General features: G+C 38.8%; 1 protein-coding gene across 2 annotated transcripts in view; it reads left to right on the forward strand.

The window, feature by feature from the left end:
• Window positions 1-16,100, forward strand: part of adrb2b (adrenoceptor beta 2, surface b) — a 23,047-nt gene extending 6,947 nt beyond the window's left edge. For both annotated transcript variants that reach the window (XM_020599738.1, XM_020599736.1), the window contains exons 2-5: window positions 6,161-6,343; window positions 9,704-9,836; window positions 9,982-10,273; window positions 11,452-16,100. In XM_020599738.1, coding sequence (XP_020455394.1) covers window positions 9,707-9,836; window positions 9,982-10,273; window positions 11,452-12,475 — 1,446 coding nt within the window. In that variant the 5' untranslated portion in view covers window positions 6,161-6,343; window positions 9,704-9,706 and the 3' untranslated portion in view covers window positions 12,476-16,100. The remainder of the gene's footprint in view (window positions 1-6,160; window positions 6,344-9,703; window positions 9,837-9,981; window positions 10,274-11,451) is intronic.
• Window positions 16,101-19,160: the final 3,060 nt, after the last annotated feature.

Genomic DNA, 19,160 nt, shown 5'->3' on the forward strand with positions numbered 1-19,160 from the left:
GTAAAAAGTAGACCTCTCATTTCCCGCTCTCTTCACCTGTCATGACAAACACACAAGTGAACTCAAGCACAGGTAGCATATGTGACTGTATGTACAGAAAGACCTGTTTGGATGTGTCAAAACAAGGTTCATTTTGTGTATCAAATGTGTTCTGTTTTCATGAGCCAGAATAGAAAAATATATAACATGGTAAAGGAGACAGAGAATAAAGAGACTGGGGGAGTTCAGAGGACTACAATAACTACTACATACTAGTGGAGCTAAACACTTTAAGTGGAAAAAACAGGTGGGCTACTGACTAGACTAAGGCAGCTTGCAATGTAGATATAAGGCTGGGTTAAGGTCAGGAGCATTTACTCTTTGCTTAGGTGAGGCCAGCAGTTAAAAGCAACTGTACTATTAGGTCAGTTTAAAGGAAATGTAGCTTAGTGCTAGAGAATGATTTTGCCTGTCATGGGCCCCAGCAGATTTATGACATCAATAAGAATGCTCACTCAAAGTCTGGTACATTTAACTATGTAGTGACAAATTACAAATCTTTAAAATGCTGCTTATTATTGCAGTTCAATTTAGAATGCTGCATACTTAAAGGTGTAGTTGTCATTCCTGGAAAAGCCAGCAATAAGAAACTCCATTCTGAAAGTAGCCAAATGAAGAAATCCAGTCCTTTTGCTCTGACTTCTTTCCAAAGCCATGCTCCAAAACACAACGCACACTGCAGCGCACACCGCCTGACTACTTACACATTTCAGGAAAAAAATACAACATTGCAGCATCCAACTTCTTTTTAGTCGTAACTTCCTCGAATACGGTCTCCGTTCTCTGCCACAGCTCACTAGGTTTATAGTTATAAAACAGAGTGGCTATGTGGGAGATTCTTGGCTCACACAATTAGTGCAAGGGCAGAGTGCATGCAAGTAAGAAACTAGGTTGACAGACAAGTAGACCATCCAGTGGTTTTTGCTTGAGCCGATTAAAATTACAGCCCTGCTGCTGCCACAAATGTTGTCAGTGAATTTAATGCATTCGTTGCCATCAGGATGAAAAGAGAATTTTAAGAAATGTAACAAGAATTTTTTAAATGAATCGTCAACACTACCTTTAAATTAGCCACAAAAGGCTTCTCTTGTTTAGATTATTCTCTTAATCCTGCTCATATCAGAACACTGAAATCATTGTAGCCAATTTTAAAACTTCATACAGGAAGGACAAGGTGTAAATACGTACGTCAGATGTGTGGAATATAGCAGCAGGAAACAGTAGCCTGCGTTCTCAGTGGTCCAGACACACATTATGCACAGGATATACTGCACAGAGTGGGGCCTCTCTTAGAAGAACAAACATGCCACCCTCGCAACCCTGCTGAGCCTGGGAATGTGTTTTTCCTTCTAGATGTCACTCCAAATTTGATTAATTAGTGCTGTATTAATCTGCTGCAGGTGCATTTTGTGGCCTAGGATGCTTAAAATATTTTCAACTGAATGTAAAATGTGTAAGATAAAACAACTGTGGCTTTGCAAACCATTTGTTTTCCAATGTAATATGTTTTGTTGATGAAAACATCAAACCTGCAAATCAGATTTATAAAAACTGATGCTGTAACACTGCATGTGCACCTAGTCATACTGCTTATCAGCACAGTTCAACCACAGGATCAGATAGAATATAAATAGACAAAACAGCAATTTTTTTTTTCAGAAAAGCAATCTCAGTGGGCTCTGACACAGTAAAAAATCTGTCCCCAAGAAATTATATTAATATACAGCTAATGACAAAAACAATACTGCCTGGAGTATGTTAGTGGGATTCAACATTAATATATAACCAAGCCCACAATCCTTACCAAAGCTTAAACAAGTGTTGTAAGCACCAAAAGATAGCCAGTTGGCTATGAGCATGGCTATGATTTTTCAGGAAATGATATTGTGGGGACAAAAAATTAAATAAACTGCCAGTTAATGTTTTGCAGATATATTCATTATAATCATTATGTGACTTAAAAACGTTCCACAGTCAAAACTTAAATGGACAGCATAATGTTTCTGTAATATGTATATGGTGTTGCAAATTACTATATAAATGTGATGTCTACAGACGACCCTGTCCTCCCTTAGCACAGTAGAAAAACAGCAACTAGGAAAAATTATAGATATGAATGAGTGAGCAGAGTTTTGCCTGCAAAGAATGGATATTTTAGCAGTTAAGGTGACGTAGGTAGAGGAGGATGTGGAGAGAGGAAGGGTTAGGGCAGGGAAAGGAAGTGGTGTAGAGAGGAATGCATTAGGACTAGGAAGACAAGAGGATATAGCCATACTGACTGCACTGTGTCTCTTTTCCCATACATAGGCATGGTATAGTATGAACTAGACGCATCGTGGGAGAGAGCGTGTGAAGTAGAGAGAGGCTGGGTCAGAGTGCATAAGTCATATCACAACTTGGGTTTTGCTCCTGATGGTACAAGCACTGGTTTCCTCTGTGTTTACATTTGCACACTCAGAGTGACAGAAACCAGAATAATGACTACAGCTGGGTAGTCAAAACATAATTGACTTGTGTTTAAATGATCACACATGCATTGTCAGTCATTGCTTATGGCCACATGGACATTGCTCTGGGCTGCCTGATAGACAAGCCCCAAAAGACATCATGACACAGAACGAGATTAACGAGGGAAGTGACATAAATAATGAAAATGACAGAAAGAGAAAGCAGACATGGTGTGAGGAGAGCCAACTGCAGTTGAAATGTTAGTATCACTCTGGTACATGAACAAAAACACAAACAAACAAAAACAAGCCTGTCTTAAAAACATATATTAAGCTTGCATTGTGTCCTCTTCCCTGGTACTGTACCAAATGGGAAAGTGAAAAAACTAACGATGATTTAAATGTTCTAATCTGATATAAATTCCTGACTTTTCTTACAATGCTTTCATAAAGATTATCCTTGTTTGTGAACTTACATCTTACAGCAGTCTTAAACAAACATAATTCACATTATTAATAGAAAGGAGTATTGATTAGGCAGCATGAGCGCTTAGTCCCTGACAGTTGTTTAGTTGCTGCTACTGGAACATGCAGGTCTCATCTGGACTGAGAGTGTTTTAACTGTACCACATGTGGTGTGCGTGTGTGGGAGGCTTTTGCTGTGTACATGGAGGGTGTCATCGGCATAGAGCAGACAGAACATTGTGTACAAAGTCACATGTAAAAAAAACTCATGTGAAAGTAGCCTGGTACTTTCTGAGGTTTTCTATCTAACACGATCTTGTGCAGTGAAGTTATATATGGTAATGCCTCTTTGTGATTACATCCAAAAATAATGAATGTCATGCTGTGGTAAACATAGGAAACAAATGGTTAGGGTTAGGGTTAGGGTTAGGGGTTAGGGTTAGGGTAAGTCAATATATTTTGAACTTTTATGTGATTGTGCATCACTTTATAAGATAAGTTACAGTAAGTGCAGTAAACCTCCATACTGTCGGTCATTGCACCACTTGGGGGCCTGAATAGAGCCTTGACCCAGATGAGTGACCCTGGAGCCTGACACCATGGCTAAAAGTCCATAGGCAGTATGGTGCAATGGCTGGGGTGGAGCGTATGACTGGCTGGTGACTTGGAAATAGGAAGGATCAGTTCTTCCTGGCACCAGGGACAACAAGAAATGGGCATTAGAAAGAGGCCAAGAGCTGACCCTTGCACAAATCCTGTTGGCCTAGTGATTCATGATGATGAACACCAAACAGAGCCACCCGGACAACTACACCACAGGCATGTAATTATAGTGCCTTTCAAATCATTCTTGTTGCTTTTACACCGTTCAGCTCTGAGTTCAAGCAGTCGTCTACCACAGTGTCAAAACCACCAGGAGCACCAGTGTATAATTTTTGAAACTGATTAAAATGATCAAAAGCACTGGGCCCCACTACTGTCAGTGGTGAAAAGTAACTAAATACATTTACTCAAGTACTGTACTTAACAACAGTTTTGAGGTATCTGTACTTTACTTGAGTATTTTCCTTTTCTGCTACTTTATACTTTGACTTCATTACATTTTAGAGGCAATTATTGTACTTTTTACTCTAGTATAACTTTAGTTACTAGTTACTTTTCAGAACCATATTAATACAAAAACTACTATAATTATAAATATGCCATTTTTCATATTGAGTACTTTTACTTTCAGTGCTTTAAGTTTGTTTTGATTTTAATACTTTTTAACTTTTACTTAAGTAATATTTTGAATGCAGGACTTTTACTTGTTACAGAGTATTTTTACAATGTTGTAAAATGCTGCGTTTACCTAACTAAGTAATATGACTACCATCCACTACACCTTATTTATTCTATAAATGTTTTCAGTAGTTTTTGTTCACAATATTCTTTATCAAAAATCAACAAATCCTCCAGTTTAAACAACAATATCATGTATGTCATCTGTCCCTACTGGTACCCATCAAACCCTGACTGTGGCATCTAACCAGACCTTTGTCGTCATGGTGACAATCACATGCTCCATATAGCCGCTCCAGCAGTGAGCATAACAAGCCTTCATCATCATAAAAACAGTCAATTATTGAACCCTCATGGTTTCATTAGGTTTAGGAACAGAATCTACTTCATTATATTTAGAAAAAATATTCATGGTTTGGGTTAAAATAACCTTTGTTGTTATAGTTACAAGAATAAACACATGGTTAAGAACAATCAAACACCAGTCGACTGTGGGAAAGCCCTGACCCATCTATCCAACCCATAATCTTCTCCTGATGCAGACTTCTGTCACACTTTGTTCTGTCATCTAACTTCTTACTTTGCTCGTCTCATAATTACTGTTGCAAGAGGTTGCTTTACTATAACATGTCGGTTGTAAGAAGTTGCTGGCACATGACATCTCAGTTTTTACCACAGGACAAACTGAGAGTCATTCTGTGCAAAGATGACTGCAATTTTTATACTGTATTAATTATTTCACTTGCAATTTTGTTTCAACAGTGACTAAAGATACTGTCAACAGTACTCTTCTAAATGTTTTTTTAATTGTAATGTTTTGTATATATGGTGTCTATGGTGATTTGCTGGTCACATGACAACTCAATTAATTATATTTAAGGAACTTTGCACCACCCTGATCATGCCAGAAGAGCTAAAACCATTTAGTAAATAAAGCAAGTGTACAGAAGAGGACTTGTGAAACCTGTTTTAATTTCAGTGAACTCGCTTTGAAGCTTTTACTGATGGGTATCTTACTGTGTGTACTGCACATTCTCAAATGAAGGCAAACTGTAGTCACAAAAACGTTATAATCGTTGAGATTTTTTTTTCGCAATGAACCCAATTTTTGATATTCTTTACCCACTGGCTAAGGGAAAGGATTTGATATCAAATGTAACCCTGCTTGCTGATGGTATGTGCACTTAGTTTACCTAGAGAAACTGCAAAATGTTTCTCACATGCTGTTTCATACATTTCAGGAGAATGACAATGTCCCAGCTTTAGATTGATACCATTTAGCTGAAATCATTTCCCAAACTAAACAGGTTAAATGTTAATAGACTTTACTTTTGCAGGATGAGCTTGAGGACAATTACAACATCTTCAAATGCTGAGCCAGCACTGAGGAAGTGAAACATACAGGCTTGTATTAAATCAAGAATCACTTAACATTAACCCAGTTATCTGTGTACCAGGGCTGCAGCTTAAATAAAATGTGGAAAAGTGTGGTTCAGTGCTCTCAGTTCAGTTCAGTTGCAGAAGACTAGTGTGACATAAAAATATGAGAATGCAGTGAAGTAGCTATTCAGGTTGAACTACTCAACTGCAGCAGTACAGCTACCCAGCAGCCAAAATGCAGAAGTCTGTGATTCTAATTTGCCAGCCCCAGAGTGTGGATGTGAAACAGACTGGTGCTGAAAAGGAGCAAAAAAAACTTTCCATGAATAAATAAAGGTTTAAGAAAAAAAAACTAAGATATTCTATAGGGCTGCCGAGCTGTCAGTACATTGCAGACATGCGATCCACTCTAAAAGCCATTCCATGTCCTCTGATAGGCTACTACACTGCTGTGATGTCATCAGGACGTGCTTATAAAAAGAGTGACAGGGTCAGCTGCTTGAGAAGGGCAAATGTGGTCGAAGGCTGAAAGAGGGGTTGTACATGAGGTGTGTGTGTGTGTGCATGTTACAAACAAAACTAGACCTGCATAACTCAGCAAAGAGGAAGAAAGACTAAAAGACTGAAGGAGACTGGTGACATACACATTATAATGATACTGTGTGTTGTGGATTTAAAAGCTTCTGGATTATCAGATCACTGGATTGTAAAGCAGAGAAGGGAGTCTGGAGGTAGGAAAATTAACTTTTAGTCTGGTTTACATGCATATAGTTCAGTTAAATAGATATGAATCAATACAATGCTTTTAAAAAATCTGCAAGATTTTCTGGAATTACTGAACCATATAGTTTTTATGCTGTTAAAAGATTAAACTTTCACAGATTTTAGCAATATGTTAAGGTAATCAAAAGCTAATTGTATAACTTGTGTTGTGAAATATATATGACATTTATAATATAAAGTGATGTATGTCATAGTCTTGAGTCAAAATTTATGTCTTTCTAGCATATGATTACTGTACGTTTACTGCAAATGTGTACTGTCGATGTGCTGAAATGTCTCAAAAGTCTCAGATATTTAAAAAGCATCTGTATTATTTTATTATTACAGCTTTCACCTTGATCTCGGCACAAACATAGTTTAGCAAAAGTACATTTTTTCCAGAGACAGTTAGTAAATCCATCTAGTTTTCATCTATAACACATGTGTTTGTTTTATTGGGGTGGAAAAAAATTCTTCATGACTTGTTTTTAGCGTGATTGTGGTTTTCACACTTCCTTCACACTTTAGTCTGCTGTCACCAGTTGATTCTAGTAAGCACTGTAAAAACTGGGTGTTCTGTGAGAATGTCCATCTTTGTGTTTGCGTGTTTTCTTGTGCTTGTGTGTTTGTTTGTGCATGCACTATTACATTCATTTTTGTGTATTAAAGTGCTCAGGATACTCGCTATCACATGTCATCCTTTGCCTAAATATTGGGGTCTACAGAATATGTCTTAGTAAACTGTTTGTGTTTGATTATTGGCCTAACTTAAATGGTCAGGTGTTCTTGTGTGTAACTGTAAACAACACAGGGAGAAGAGCAGAGCCTCTTTCGCAATATTGACTATGTATTAGTGCACGTAGCTGCCCGGATTATTGATCTGATCAATGAGGGCAGTCAACAGCTGAAAGGCACCGTTAAGGTTCAACAATGTGAAGAAAGCAGCAAGTGCACTGACCATTTTACAGAGAAGAATATGCATTAATTTCTTCTTGCTTCTATATTGTATATAGTATTGGACTGTTTGCATTACTATCTGTGAGGGCCACACTATGCTGTGCTGTGCGTCACCCATTACAATTGAAGCAGCTCTCTAAGCATCAGTAATGAAAGACTGATTTTTAAAATTTGTTAGCTTTTCAGATCATCTGACACCTCCACATTTAATAATTAGAAATGTTGCGTTGGAGACATTTTAAGTATGACGACAAATTTTCACACAAGCGTTGCTGTGCGCTGCAGACAGAATTATTGACAGCATGCTATGCACTGCCTTGCAACAGTAATGTAATGACACTGTGAGGCTTTGTTTACTGAGGGCAGCAATTTATAACATTTGTGAGATGAACGACATGAAAATAACCTCATCGTGGTCCACTTTTCCATTTTGAATTGCATCCCAAAATTCAACAGGAGAGCTGGGTAAATACTTGTGAATCAATGCACTTCTATATAGTATTACTTTAATATGTGTGCCAACATGCATGGAAATCCAAGTATAACCAACCAACAGCTTTTCCCTTTTAACTGTGTATACAAGAACAACATAAAAACAAATAAACTGCCTCTTATGAAACAAACAAAGAGACTTACTGTTATTGTAGAACCATTTATGATCCAAAACCATGCGAACCATTCTCCAGCTGTCACAGGATGGAAAGGATCCCCAGGTGTCTACTGTCAATAGGCCACTGCTCCAAAACAGCCTTTTAAGCTCAGTCAGCCTATTCTGTATAAATAAAAGCAAATGTTTTTCCTATGCATACTGTTTAGCATGACTGAAACTAACAGAACTATATATGCCTGTGACCCAGTACATGTAACATACATTAAGTTTTCCTATATACCTGTATGTTCAGTGCACCCAGAGCAATGAGATGGTTATTTAAGCTGCCTGGCCTAGCACTGTTGCTGATGCTGCTGCTGCTCGTCTTTTGCAAACATCATTACATATTTTGCTGAGGCTTACGGTATATAGCATTTCACAAGTCGCAGTTCTTACCCCACATCCACCTGTAAGCCTGGCATATGCTCTGCTCGTTTTCTGTCACTCTACTATCCATTATCACAGACAAACAGAAATATAAAACTATAGTAAATAAATAAACAGTTTACTGTGACTTGAATAAAGCAAGCTGATAATGATATGAACACAAGAAATGCACAATCTCTTAAACAGTATTACAGCAGGACACACTGCAGATATCACATACAGTACATTGATATCTGGGAGAAAGATTGTTCAATTTGAGGACCGCAAAATAACAACAAAGGACATATAATGTCCTCTGATGCAGATCAGCAGGTTAATTTCTTAGCAATAAATAATTTTATTGTTAATTTTAAGTGGCACATTACAGCGTTTCATCTGCATTTTATCCAGGTAAAGCCTGACACATCAAAAAATAGCCAAAACATTCTAATTTTTTGGAACTGAGATGTTTATTAAACCTTTTAACAAAATCCAAAATATGATTCATGATTGAAAATTCAGATTCACGATTTTTATTTGCCATATATGCATAGACAGACAGTCCAGGCATATAGGAATAGAGGTGCCATATTATTTAGATTATTTCTATTTCTTTTATATCACATTTGATACATGGGGCATTTTGGGCAATTTTTTTTTTTGCTCAGAAACCTCACGTATCAAATATGATACAAATGTTTTATAGGGTTAAGAACACTCATCTCTCCATGCACACACACACAGGCACAAGCACATACAGAATGTATATACAATTATGAGCTCAAGTATCTGCACACAACCACACTTTTTGCAAGAGCTGCCCTTCTTTACCCACCACAGTTGCTGCTCGTGCTCTGTTCTCCATTGTGGGGTAAAAACAAAGCTACAACCCAGTTTGCTTTATGCTTGCTTGGAGCAGCCTGACAGACCAAAGACCCACATGCAGTTTGAGTCAACTGAACATTATACAACAACTTAAGTGCAGTGGGCACTGCCTGGAAAAGGACTCTTTAGAGTAATACACCTCCAAGTGTCTGATCACACCTGAATGCTGCAGCCCATCCTGATCAACACTGAGGAAGTCAAGAAAAAAAATCTAAACCTAAACTTGGGCTTGTCCCAACAGAATGTGTATAAACTCTCCTGACAACAGCTTACACTGCCCACACTGAACACTGCAAATTACTAAATGCATGACAATGAGGCAAATAAATGCCTAAGTAACATTTGTTTCCCACAGAGGTGCTGTACCTGTTAAACTGCTCACCACTGCAACAGTTCTGAAATTCAGTCCCTTTAACTTTTTATTTGCATTGATCTATTTTGAACGAAGCAATGTTGTTCTGTGTGTCTGCAGATCATGGCTTCTGTGAGTATTGTGTCAAACCAGTGCAACTCCTCACTGGCTTCAGATTTCTCAGTGTGCAGTCAACCAGGGCTCGTGCTGCTAGGTGTTGCAATGGCCCTTCTGGTTCTGGCCATAGTTTTTGGTAAGCTATTAAATATTACATCATTCCAATTAGTGCATTTTTTAATAACCGAATGGAAATTCACATATATTATGCAGTTAATTCATATGACATTCAGATATCTCTTAGTTAAATTCCTCCTGATGTATCTTTTTTTTCTGTCCAGGTAACGTGCTGGTGATCATGACCCTCCTCCGGTGCCAGCGGCTCCAGACAATCACTAACCTCTTCATTGCTTCACTGGCTGTTGCTGACCTCATCATGGGTGTGGTTGTGGTCCCCTTTGGCTCCAGTAACATCTTGCTGGATCGCTGGAAATTTGGAAATTTCATGTGTGAGTTCTGGACAGCAACTGACGTGCTATGTGTGACGGCCTCTATTGAAACACTGTGTGTGATTGCTCTGGACCGTTACCTCGCCATCACCTTGCCACTCCGATACCCGACACTGCTGACCAGGTATGGGCGAGCTGTGATGTAGACGTGTGGGTGTGAAGTTAAATAAGTGTTTTGTGGTAGTATTTAAAAGTACAACAGAAAGTAACTCCTAGTAAATATTTTAAAGCCAGGGTTCTCAACCAGTGGTCCGCAGATCCCTGGTGGTCCATGAAGAACTGCAAGTGGTCCCTGACCATGCATTCACTATGGAAATCACAGTTGTTTTTTTTACATTTTCATATATTATTTATTGTCTGTGAATAATCAAATTCATTCAAATTGTAAAATTTAGAAAAGCCAAGGTGACTTTTAGGATTTAACTATTTAAATTGAAATATAATATTTAAATGTTCATTTGGTCTATCCACCATACAACAGTGGTTGCTTCTTAGTCACAATGTTTTAAAGAACAAAATTAATTTGCTTTCCAAAATTTCATTCCTGTGCTACTAAATGAATGCAACATTTATTTGGTCAATACAGTGGGCTTCATGGACAAAGCAGACACAGAAAACACAAATATTCTTTTTGCATGTGTTTTCCCCATTCAGGTGTTTTTGTATTTGTAACACTTCTGGATTTAGAGCAGGGCCACTGTAAGTACATACAGTAAATCTGTAGTGCATCACAAAGGAGGAAACACCAGAGTTCTATTCTTTACACGTTTGAACTTTCCGGCATGTCACTCATTTAGCTGCACGCAAACCAGTAACGTCACAGCAGGTATTTTCCACCTGCAAATCCTGCTGTAATGTCACTTTTCGGGGTGTGGCCAGACGTGCAACATGCTGGGAAACATGAACACACAAAATGGTTCAAAGGTAACATTCCACACTGTGTAACTGAGCATGGTGGTTTTGCTGACCCCCAGCAGGTTTGGCCCACTGGAAATACTGGAAATACTGGAAATAATGCTTTAAAGCACTTTGGAGAGAACTTGTTCCAGGAGAAGCCCTTTTTTTTTATTAAATATACACATTTAAAGGGGAAATGTACCAGTTTCAAACATCAGTGTCTCATTACTGGTCTTGATGAGGCATATGTGAAAAAAAAATCATTTTCATTTAAGATGTGGTCTTGGCATAAGAGGATGCTTATTTTTGCCCACATTTTAAACAAGCACAGTATTTCTCACCTCTCTCACCGGTTTATAGTATTCTTCACCTGTGTGCACTCTCTTGTCTCCTGCTGCTGATCAGGGGTCGAGCTGTTGTGGTGGTCCTTGGGGTTTGGGTGGTGGCCTCCCTCATTTCCTTCCTACCTATCCATCTGAAGTGGTGGGTGTCAGATGATGAGAAAGCCAAGAAGTGCATGGCTGATGAGTGCTGCTGTGAGTTCTACACCAATCCACCATATGCGGTGTCTTCCTCAATCGTGTCATTCTACCTGCCGCTGGTGGTGATGATTTTCTTGTACAGCCGGGTCTTCCAGGAGGCTCAGAAACAGCTGGAGAAGATCAGACGAAGGGAGAGGCATTTCTGTAACTTGCAGTACACTGCACAGCTGGCCTATCCTGATGATAGCCCTACATTGAATAAACTCCAGGCAGGAGCTGAGATGGGAGAGCAAGCAGGAGAGGACAGTCTAAATATGCAGAAAACAGGAGGTCTAGACAAAAGTAAAGAAGAAAAGGGAGGAGAGAACAGAGCAAAGGGTGAAGGAAAACACTCTGCCGCAAGGCGTCTAAAGTTTTGTCTTAAAGAGCACAAGGCTTTAAAAACACTGGGGATTATCATGGGAATCTTCACACTATGTTGGCTCCCCTTCTTCATCCTCAACATCCTCGTGGCCTGCCTCAACCTGGGTGACGTTAAGCTGCCCTTCAGACTCCTCAACTGGCTAGGATACTGTAACTCAGCCTTCAACCCGCTCATCTACTGCCGTAGCCCCGACTTCAGACACGCCTTTCAGGAGATACTCTGTTTGAGGACCAAAGGGGGAGGGAAGAGAGAATGGGTATGGTGCAGAGGGAGAGATTGTTACTCCAATCCCCCAGGTAGGACAAAGGCGAGCTTGGACCTGAGTGGTGTGCTGGACGTTCAGCAGAGGTCAGGATGGAAGGGCAGTCTGGACAGCTCCATCCAAGATGATCAACTAACTCTGGCTCCTCTGACTTCTTGCATTGAGCAGGTTTTAGAAGTAGGCCCCGGTTCCCTGACAAATTGGCAGGCTAATACTTCTGCTAATGGGAGCTGTAAGGAAAATACAGCTTCTATTGCTTGACCAAATAACCCAGTAATTTATATTACACAGTAAACACCAATTTGATGAATGCTTGAGAATGACAACTTTTTGGTGGCTTGAGGCTATAAATGTTAGTGTAGTGAGCAAATATTCTGTTAGGCATGTTTGTGCCACAGCTACAGGATTTTACTAGTGATTGCGGTTCACCTTTGCTGCGCCAGTTTTCTTAATAATATTGTTGATCACAACTACAAAGGCAGCTACACAGGTAAACCAGCAGTATGTGTCAGCTTTACTGATGCATGACTCACAGCACAGTGCAAACGTGCACAGAATGTGCAGCCTCAAAAATAATCAGACAACACACAGGGAAAAACTAGTGATACCAAGCATGAAGAGTTTAATCGAACTGGTTCTTACAACAGGGCAACTATTGAAAGATGTTCTGTAATTTTGTCCACCCTGTTTACATTAAAGGAATAACAGAGAGGTGATGTTACTGTATAATGAACTGCATCTGGAACACTTGCTACTGAAATACAAGACAAATAGGAGTAAATTATTTAAGCATAATTGTGCTTTACAGGTATCACAGTAAATAAGTGAAAAGGCTTTAATGATAGGTGGATAATGAAACACCAAAAAGAGTAATAAAATACTATGGATGCTCATTCATTCCAAAAGCAGTCAAAAGTGGGTGCATAAATTTTTATAGAGTTATTCCCATGATGTTGTAGCATCAACTACTTGTCATCAGTGGTAGGACGTTCAAATATCTTGAACAATGTCTACTAGGCTGGAGGTATCCTAGCTGTTGTGAATGTAGTAGCAGTACTCAGAAGGAGCATTTTACAGGTATTTCACAGTAGAATCAATGACTACAAAAGCAGCAATCAAAGGTAAATACCAAAAGTTTTAACAGTTAAGACTCTGCCCGCAAGGATACAGAACTTTCTCAGCTAAAATAATAAAAAATACTCCAACTTTGGCAGCAATCTTGTGTGTTCTTGTAAGATCTTATTATTCAAAGTAAGAACCTGATAGAAAAAACAAATCTGGTCTTTTAAGGTGAATGTTAATGAATGTTTAGATATAATGAAATGTAGCTGTTAGGTGATGAAGACATATACAATACCTATGGCCAAGCTGCCAAATTACTATCCAAACACACTGTTGCCATATCAGGACATGCTTAGACATTACTTTCTTTATGAATTCACAAAGCAGGAAGAACATGTGTAAATTTAGCACCACATTTGCAGTACTAATGTTGATTTTGTGCAAGCAACAAAAACCTCACATCCAAATGAAATCTCCACAAAACACAGACAAGAAAAATACGTACTGCCCTGTGGCTAAAAGTCTTATTTGAAACAAGAGGGTCTTATCCATGCTGTGTTTATAATAACCATTTCAGATTATCAAAAACAGTCTGGCTGTTTTTCATTCCTGCCTGATAAACCTCATACTGGAGCTGGTCCAAAATCATTAACTGCTGTATATTTGTGGATCAGATAAACATCTGAGACCCAAACTTGTGACTATCATGACCGCTCTTTCTCTCCCTGTGCCCACTTTCTTTCACCACGTATTCGCCGGCTCCACTTTCCCCTTCTCGCTCACTGGACATAGTCATTCACCCAGATTTTCTTTTTATCCAGTCTTCTGTAGCTCTGTTACAGTATGAACACAGTACAGAGCTGGGGAGATTGTTTTCAAACCCTTATCTCTAACATTCACTGTAAAAGGACTGCAATTAGAAGAGACAGATTAGAAGTGCTTATTTTGGCATTACTAAAAAACTAGCTTGAAGTTAAAGTGTTTGGATTATTATTTGTAAAAAAAAAAAATAAAAAAAAAAAAACTCATTATATCACCCTAAGCAGGCAAATTAGATTTTGAAAATAACCTCCCTAGCCCTGTTTTTACATGTATAGATATTTATTTAATTTGTGTTTAAACAATTACACCTGAACAAGGTGTAGGGGGTCAACTTTTGGTAACGGTGTACTGTAAATATAATTTGTACATGTGTCTGCCTGTATGTATGTTGTGTGCACTAGTGATTATTGACTATGTGTTTTAAATCTTAAAACATGCCATTATTTGTAATTTACTGTAACATGAACAAGACTTGGATAAGCAGGTGTAAAAAAAATGAAAGTTTTGTTTTCTACTTCAAATTCAATAGTTGTCATGAAAAAAGTAGAATATCTGAGTTTTAATGCTTGCTGCGGCTTCTTTAAATGTAAAAGCACTGATTGCATTGTCCAGTGTAATACATGTAATTTATCTGGTTCTCCAAAAAGAAGAAGCGTTGAACTAAGAGTTGTTTTAATGTGCATTTTGTGTCAAGTCTGTTAATACATGTGGACATCAGAGTTCATACAAGCAGCACTGAAACACGAGTTTACACTCAGAAAAAGATTGATCATTTTACATGTTATTTGTATTTGTGTGTCTGTCTTGAAATATTCAGACGGTATCTGAAATTTTCTTTGTTGAAACTGAAAGTGATTTGCAGAAGTGTAGCTTCTAGTCAGAGGAAATGTCTCTATTTTCTACCTCCATCAGAGTCACATCAATGTTATCTGATCTCTATAAATATTTATTCATAAGCTGTTGTATATATTAGTGAGTAAAAGGATAAAGTTTGAAATGTAACCGTGTGTGTGTGTGTGTGTGTGTGTGTGTGTGATTACAAGATACAGGCCAACAGACGGATAAAGAAACCTAACAAGTGGGAGATGTGCTTACCATAATAGCAGACAAAGTAGCTTCATATCACAAAGCTTGTCACAGCTTCCTTTCTAATAAGCAACCTGCAGAAAGTTGAGTTTATTTGGCCAATAAGCATTTAGCTATTTAGACAATTCAACCAAACATATGTTCCTCTGACTTTGTGGTTTGTCATCAGTTACAAATTACCAGTAAGCCAATTATGTAAGTGTTTCTGATGGCACTTAAAAGTCCTCATTGCAAAGTTCCATTTTGGCATCGGTACTCAATGACACTCTATAATGAAAATAGTCATTTGTCAGGCAGCCAGTTGGCCTGAAATCAGTTTGACAAAGAAGGGGCTGCATGCTGTTGACCAAACAGAGCATTCATCAAATAATCTAATTACAGACAGCCATAGTTTGTTATAGGGTATGCAAGAAATGTTCATAACTCAACCAATTTAGGAAAAAAACTGCCTCAAAAGGCTCTTTGTCAACAAATAAAATGAAACTGAGAAATGCTATGCACCTTTAACCTTTCTAGGTCCAAGAACAGAGGCTTTTTGTACATATTCAGTCATTCAAGTTATTCATGAAGATGTGTGTGTACGTGTGTGTGTGTGTGTGGGGGGTGAACTATGATGTACAATGACAGGTGCACAGGGTCGCAGCAGCTACAATATCAGCTGCCGCAGAGGAAATACAATCAGCTATACACACTCATACACGTACACACACAGAGAGATTTACACTTAGACATAAAAACGCAATATAAGTGTGTGTGTGAAGGGTGACCTGTTTCCAAGGAGCAAGTTTCCAGTTTAGGTATGTTAATGGTAAAGTACTTAAAATGCATGTCATGATGCTGTGTCCTGTATGTGACCTGTATGTCTTAGAGTTTTTGTTACCATGCTTATTTTCGTTTCTGTTTTTGTTAGTATTAAAATGTGCAATTTGATTGTGTTCTGAAAGTTTTCAAGTTTTGTGAACTGTCTTTTTTTAAACTTAACACCATATTTTCAATGACCTCTACTGGTTGAAAGTTCCAAGTCTGCTGCACCTGCTCCAAATACTGTTCCTAACATATGCCCTCACGCTGGCTGCAGCAAGATGAGAACATCAGCAAGCATATAGAAACAAAGTCATCAGGTGTTAAGTTATTCTTTTAATTTGTGTTAGCAACAACAACAATAACAAAAAAACTGTTCAAGTCACACAAATGACAATGGGATGTGAAAAAATACCCTTCACTGATTAGATTACATCAAATACTTACTTGTTAATACTGAGCATTTAATTTGAGCACTCATTTCCTGAATCTGAATCTCAGTGTGAATGTTTTATTGATCTGTTACAAAAATGATGACAGATTTAAACATAAGGACATTAATAGTTGAGGCAATCATTTCTATACTACACATTGTACACACAGCCTTTTTCTCTGTTTACTTCTCTGTCCCTTAACCTTTAAAACAGACCAACTGAAAGAGGCATGTCTGAAATGTGTTACAAACAAGAAAAGAAGAGGTTGACTGGTTAGGTGGGTAGAGCAGTTGTCTCCTAACCAGCAGGTTCAAATCCTGGTGCCTGCAGTCCACATGTCAAAGTGTCCTTGGGCAAGACAATGAACCCCCAAGTTGCCCTCGATGGTTAGAGCCATTGGTTGAATTGACACCGCAGATGGCTGCCTCAGTTCTCTAAACAAATTCCTTGTGTGTGTAACATACTTGGCCAAATAAAGGTGATTACTATCCAGTCGTTTTCCTTTTACATATCTACTCTCACTTCTCTCTCATAGATTTGTCTGTAGGTGTTAACTGGCATTACAGGGCTCCCGGCTATATCTTCTTTGATCACCTGAATACAAATAAGGATTTACATACAAGAACAGACACACCCAAAGAAGAGGATTCCAAGATACACTTTAATCCGTTGCAACAAACTTCCCTCTGGTTTGCAAGAAGAGAGAGAGTACACACATGGAAGGTTTATATTGCCAATTCCGGTTTAGTAACAATAAATAACATAGGGTGTGGCAACATGAAAGGTATCGTGATGTAAAGTGTGTGCGGATGAGCGGAAGGATAAGTGTGTGAAAGGTGTAAAACAATGTCAAACTAAGGAGTAAAGGCCATGGAGAGATGTAAAATAAGAAACCATGATCTTAGAGTGTGAGGTATTTTATACCTTTGGCCACTTTCACCTCCCAGGTGTAGCCACTTGCTTGGACGACCCACCGAGTCTGAGGCTCCTGCCAGAGAAGCAAGAAACACGACAGCAGCACAGGAAGCCAAAGGGTTGTCACACCCTGTGGATCAAAACAAAGACCTCTGGGCTGTGACTCCAATATGCCCTGTAGATAAACACACATACGCACGCTTTCTGTTGTACATGTACTTGTAAAAAGGTATTGACATGCACTTACTGAATATCTACTAAATGCATTTAGATACATCTGCACATATGCATGCATGCACAAATGCTTGGTCATGTAATATGATAAGCACACATACCCATGATCAAGCACAAGTTGACTATGCAGAATATGCAGACTATACATGTCCTGCAAGTGCGGGTGTTACAGAGAGAGGAGTGCCAAGTATATCTTATGACTGCAGAGAATTTATAGATGGGGAGCTTATGTTGTTGCCTGAACTGAAGTTGACCCAACATCTCCTGTCAAATAGCAAAAAAATGAAAACAGACCGGTGCGTGTCTGTGTGTTTGTCGTCATTACACAGAAAAAACACCACATTCCTCTGAAAAGTGATGTGCGGCTTTGTAAAAGCCAAACACAGCAATCATTCTTCTCAAATGTCGACAAACTGTGTAGTTGAAACATGCCTAAATGTTAATTTTTCTTCAACAATAAGCTCAGTTCTGTACTTTTCAACCACAAAGAGGAGATGCAGGTAGACAGGAACAGACAGGCCAAGGGGAATGTGAAGTTTGAGCTCATGTGACACGGCACTAGAGTCTCACTGACTCTAAATATAGCAAGGTATGAACACTTCTAAGGTGGCTTTGGTCATTTTTCTCCTTTTTAATGAATGCATGCATATGCACCTCTGTTTGTGTTTGTGTTTCTGTATGTTTGGCCTGAGTGACTGCTGTTTGCACAGAGACACAAAAAATGTTTGTCTGTCCTTGAGTACTCGGGTGAAGGCATCAGAGCATCAACCAACGCAAGTGTTCTCCCTGAATTAAGTCAATAAACTGTGAGAGGAAGAATGAAAGAAGAAGGCACACACATACATATGCAAAGCATCAGAGAAATATAAAGATACACACTAATTTAACCTCCAGTTTTGAATTGCAGTTTTGGCTGCAATGGTGTTTTTATAAGTGCCATGAGGTTTCATGACCTCCCTCAAAGTTTAAATCCTCATATTTATTAAAGGCTTTGGTACTGGAGAGTTGTACATCTGTTATGACATCAGAAAATTGAGCAAAGACTTGAAACAAACATACAGACTAACAGAGAACTTATCATCTTATGAACTGAACCCGTTCATACTCCTATGAGGTGGTACAGCGTTATGGTAGCAACTCAGCTGTTGCTTGACTCAACTAGACATGCAATACTTGTTGAAGCTCTCTGCAAGTAGGGTTGCTATTCTGGGAATGAATGACCTACAAAACTGTTATTCGGACACATTCGCAAAGTAAGTAACCCTGACTGACTGGACTGCAGAAAATTTTACTTGTTTGTATGGATGCTAACAACAATTTCAGTCCTGCTGCTAACAGTGGGTAGCACCAGTACCGTGCCCCAGTAACTCTATGAGTGGAAAGAAAGAAAGTGGCCCTTCTCAGGCCACCCTGACTGAATATCAATTTTTTTGGCAAATAGACAATTACAACAGACATTTTTCCCTGCAGACACTTTCACTGCTGTTGTGGCCACAACGATACAGTAACTTCTTTGCGTATCAGCTTTTCTGTGAGAGGGGCCGAGCTCCAAATGCAGCCACAGCCACTTCTTGAGTGGGCATGCCCGTAGC

This window comes from Monopterus albus, unplaced genomic scaffold (genome assembly GCF_001952655.1).
Source record: "Monopterus albus unplaced genomic scaffold, M_albus_1.0 scaffold42.1, whole genome shotgun sequence".
NCBI lineage: Eukaryota > Metazoa > Chordata > Actinopteri > Synbranchiformes > Synbranchidae > Monopterus > Monopterus albus.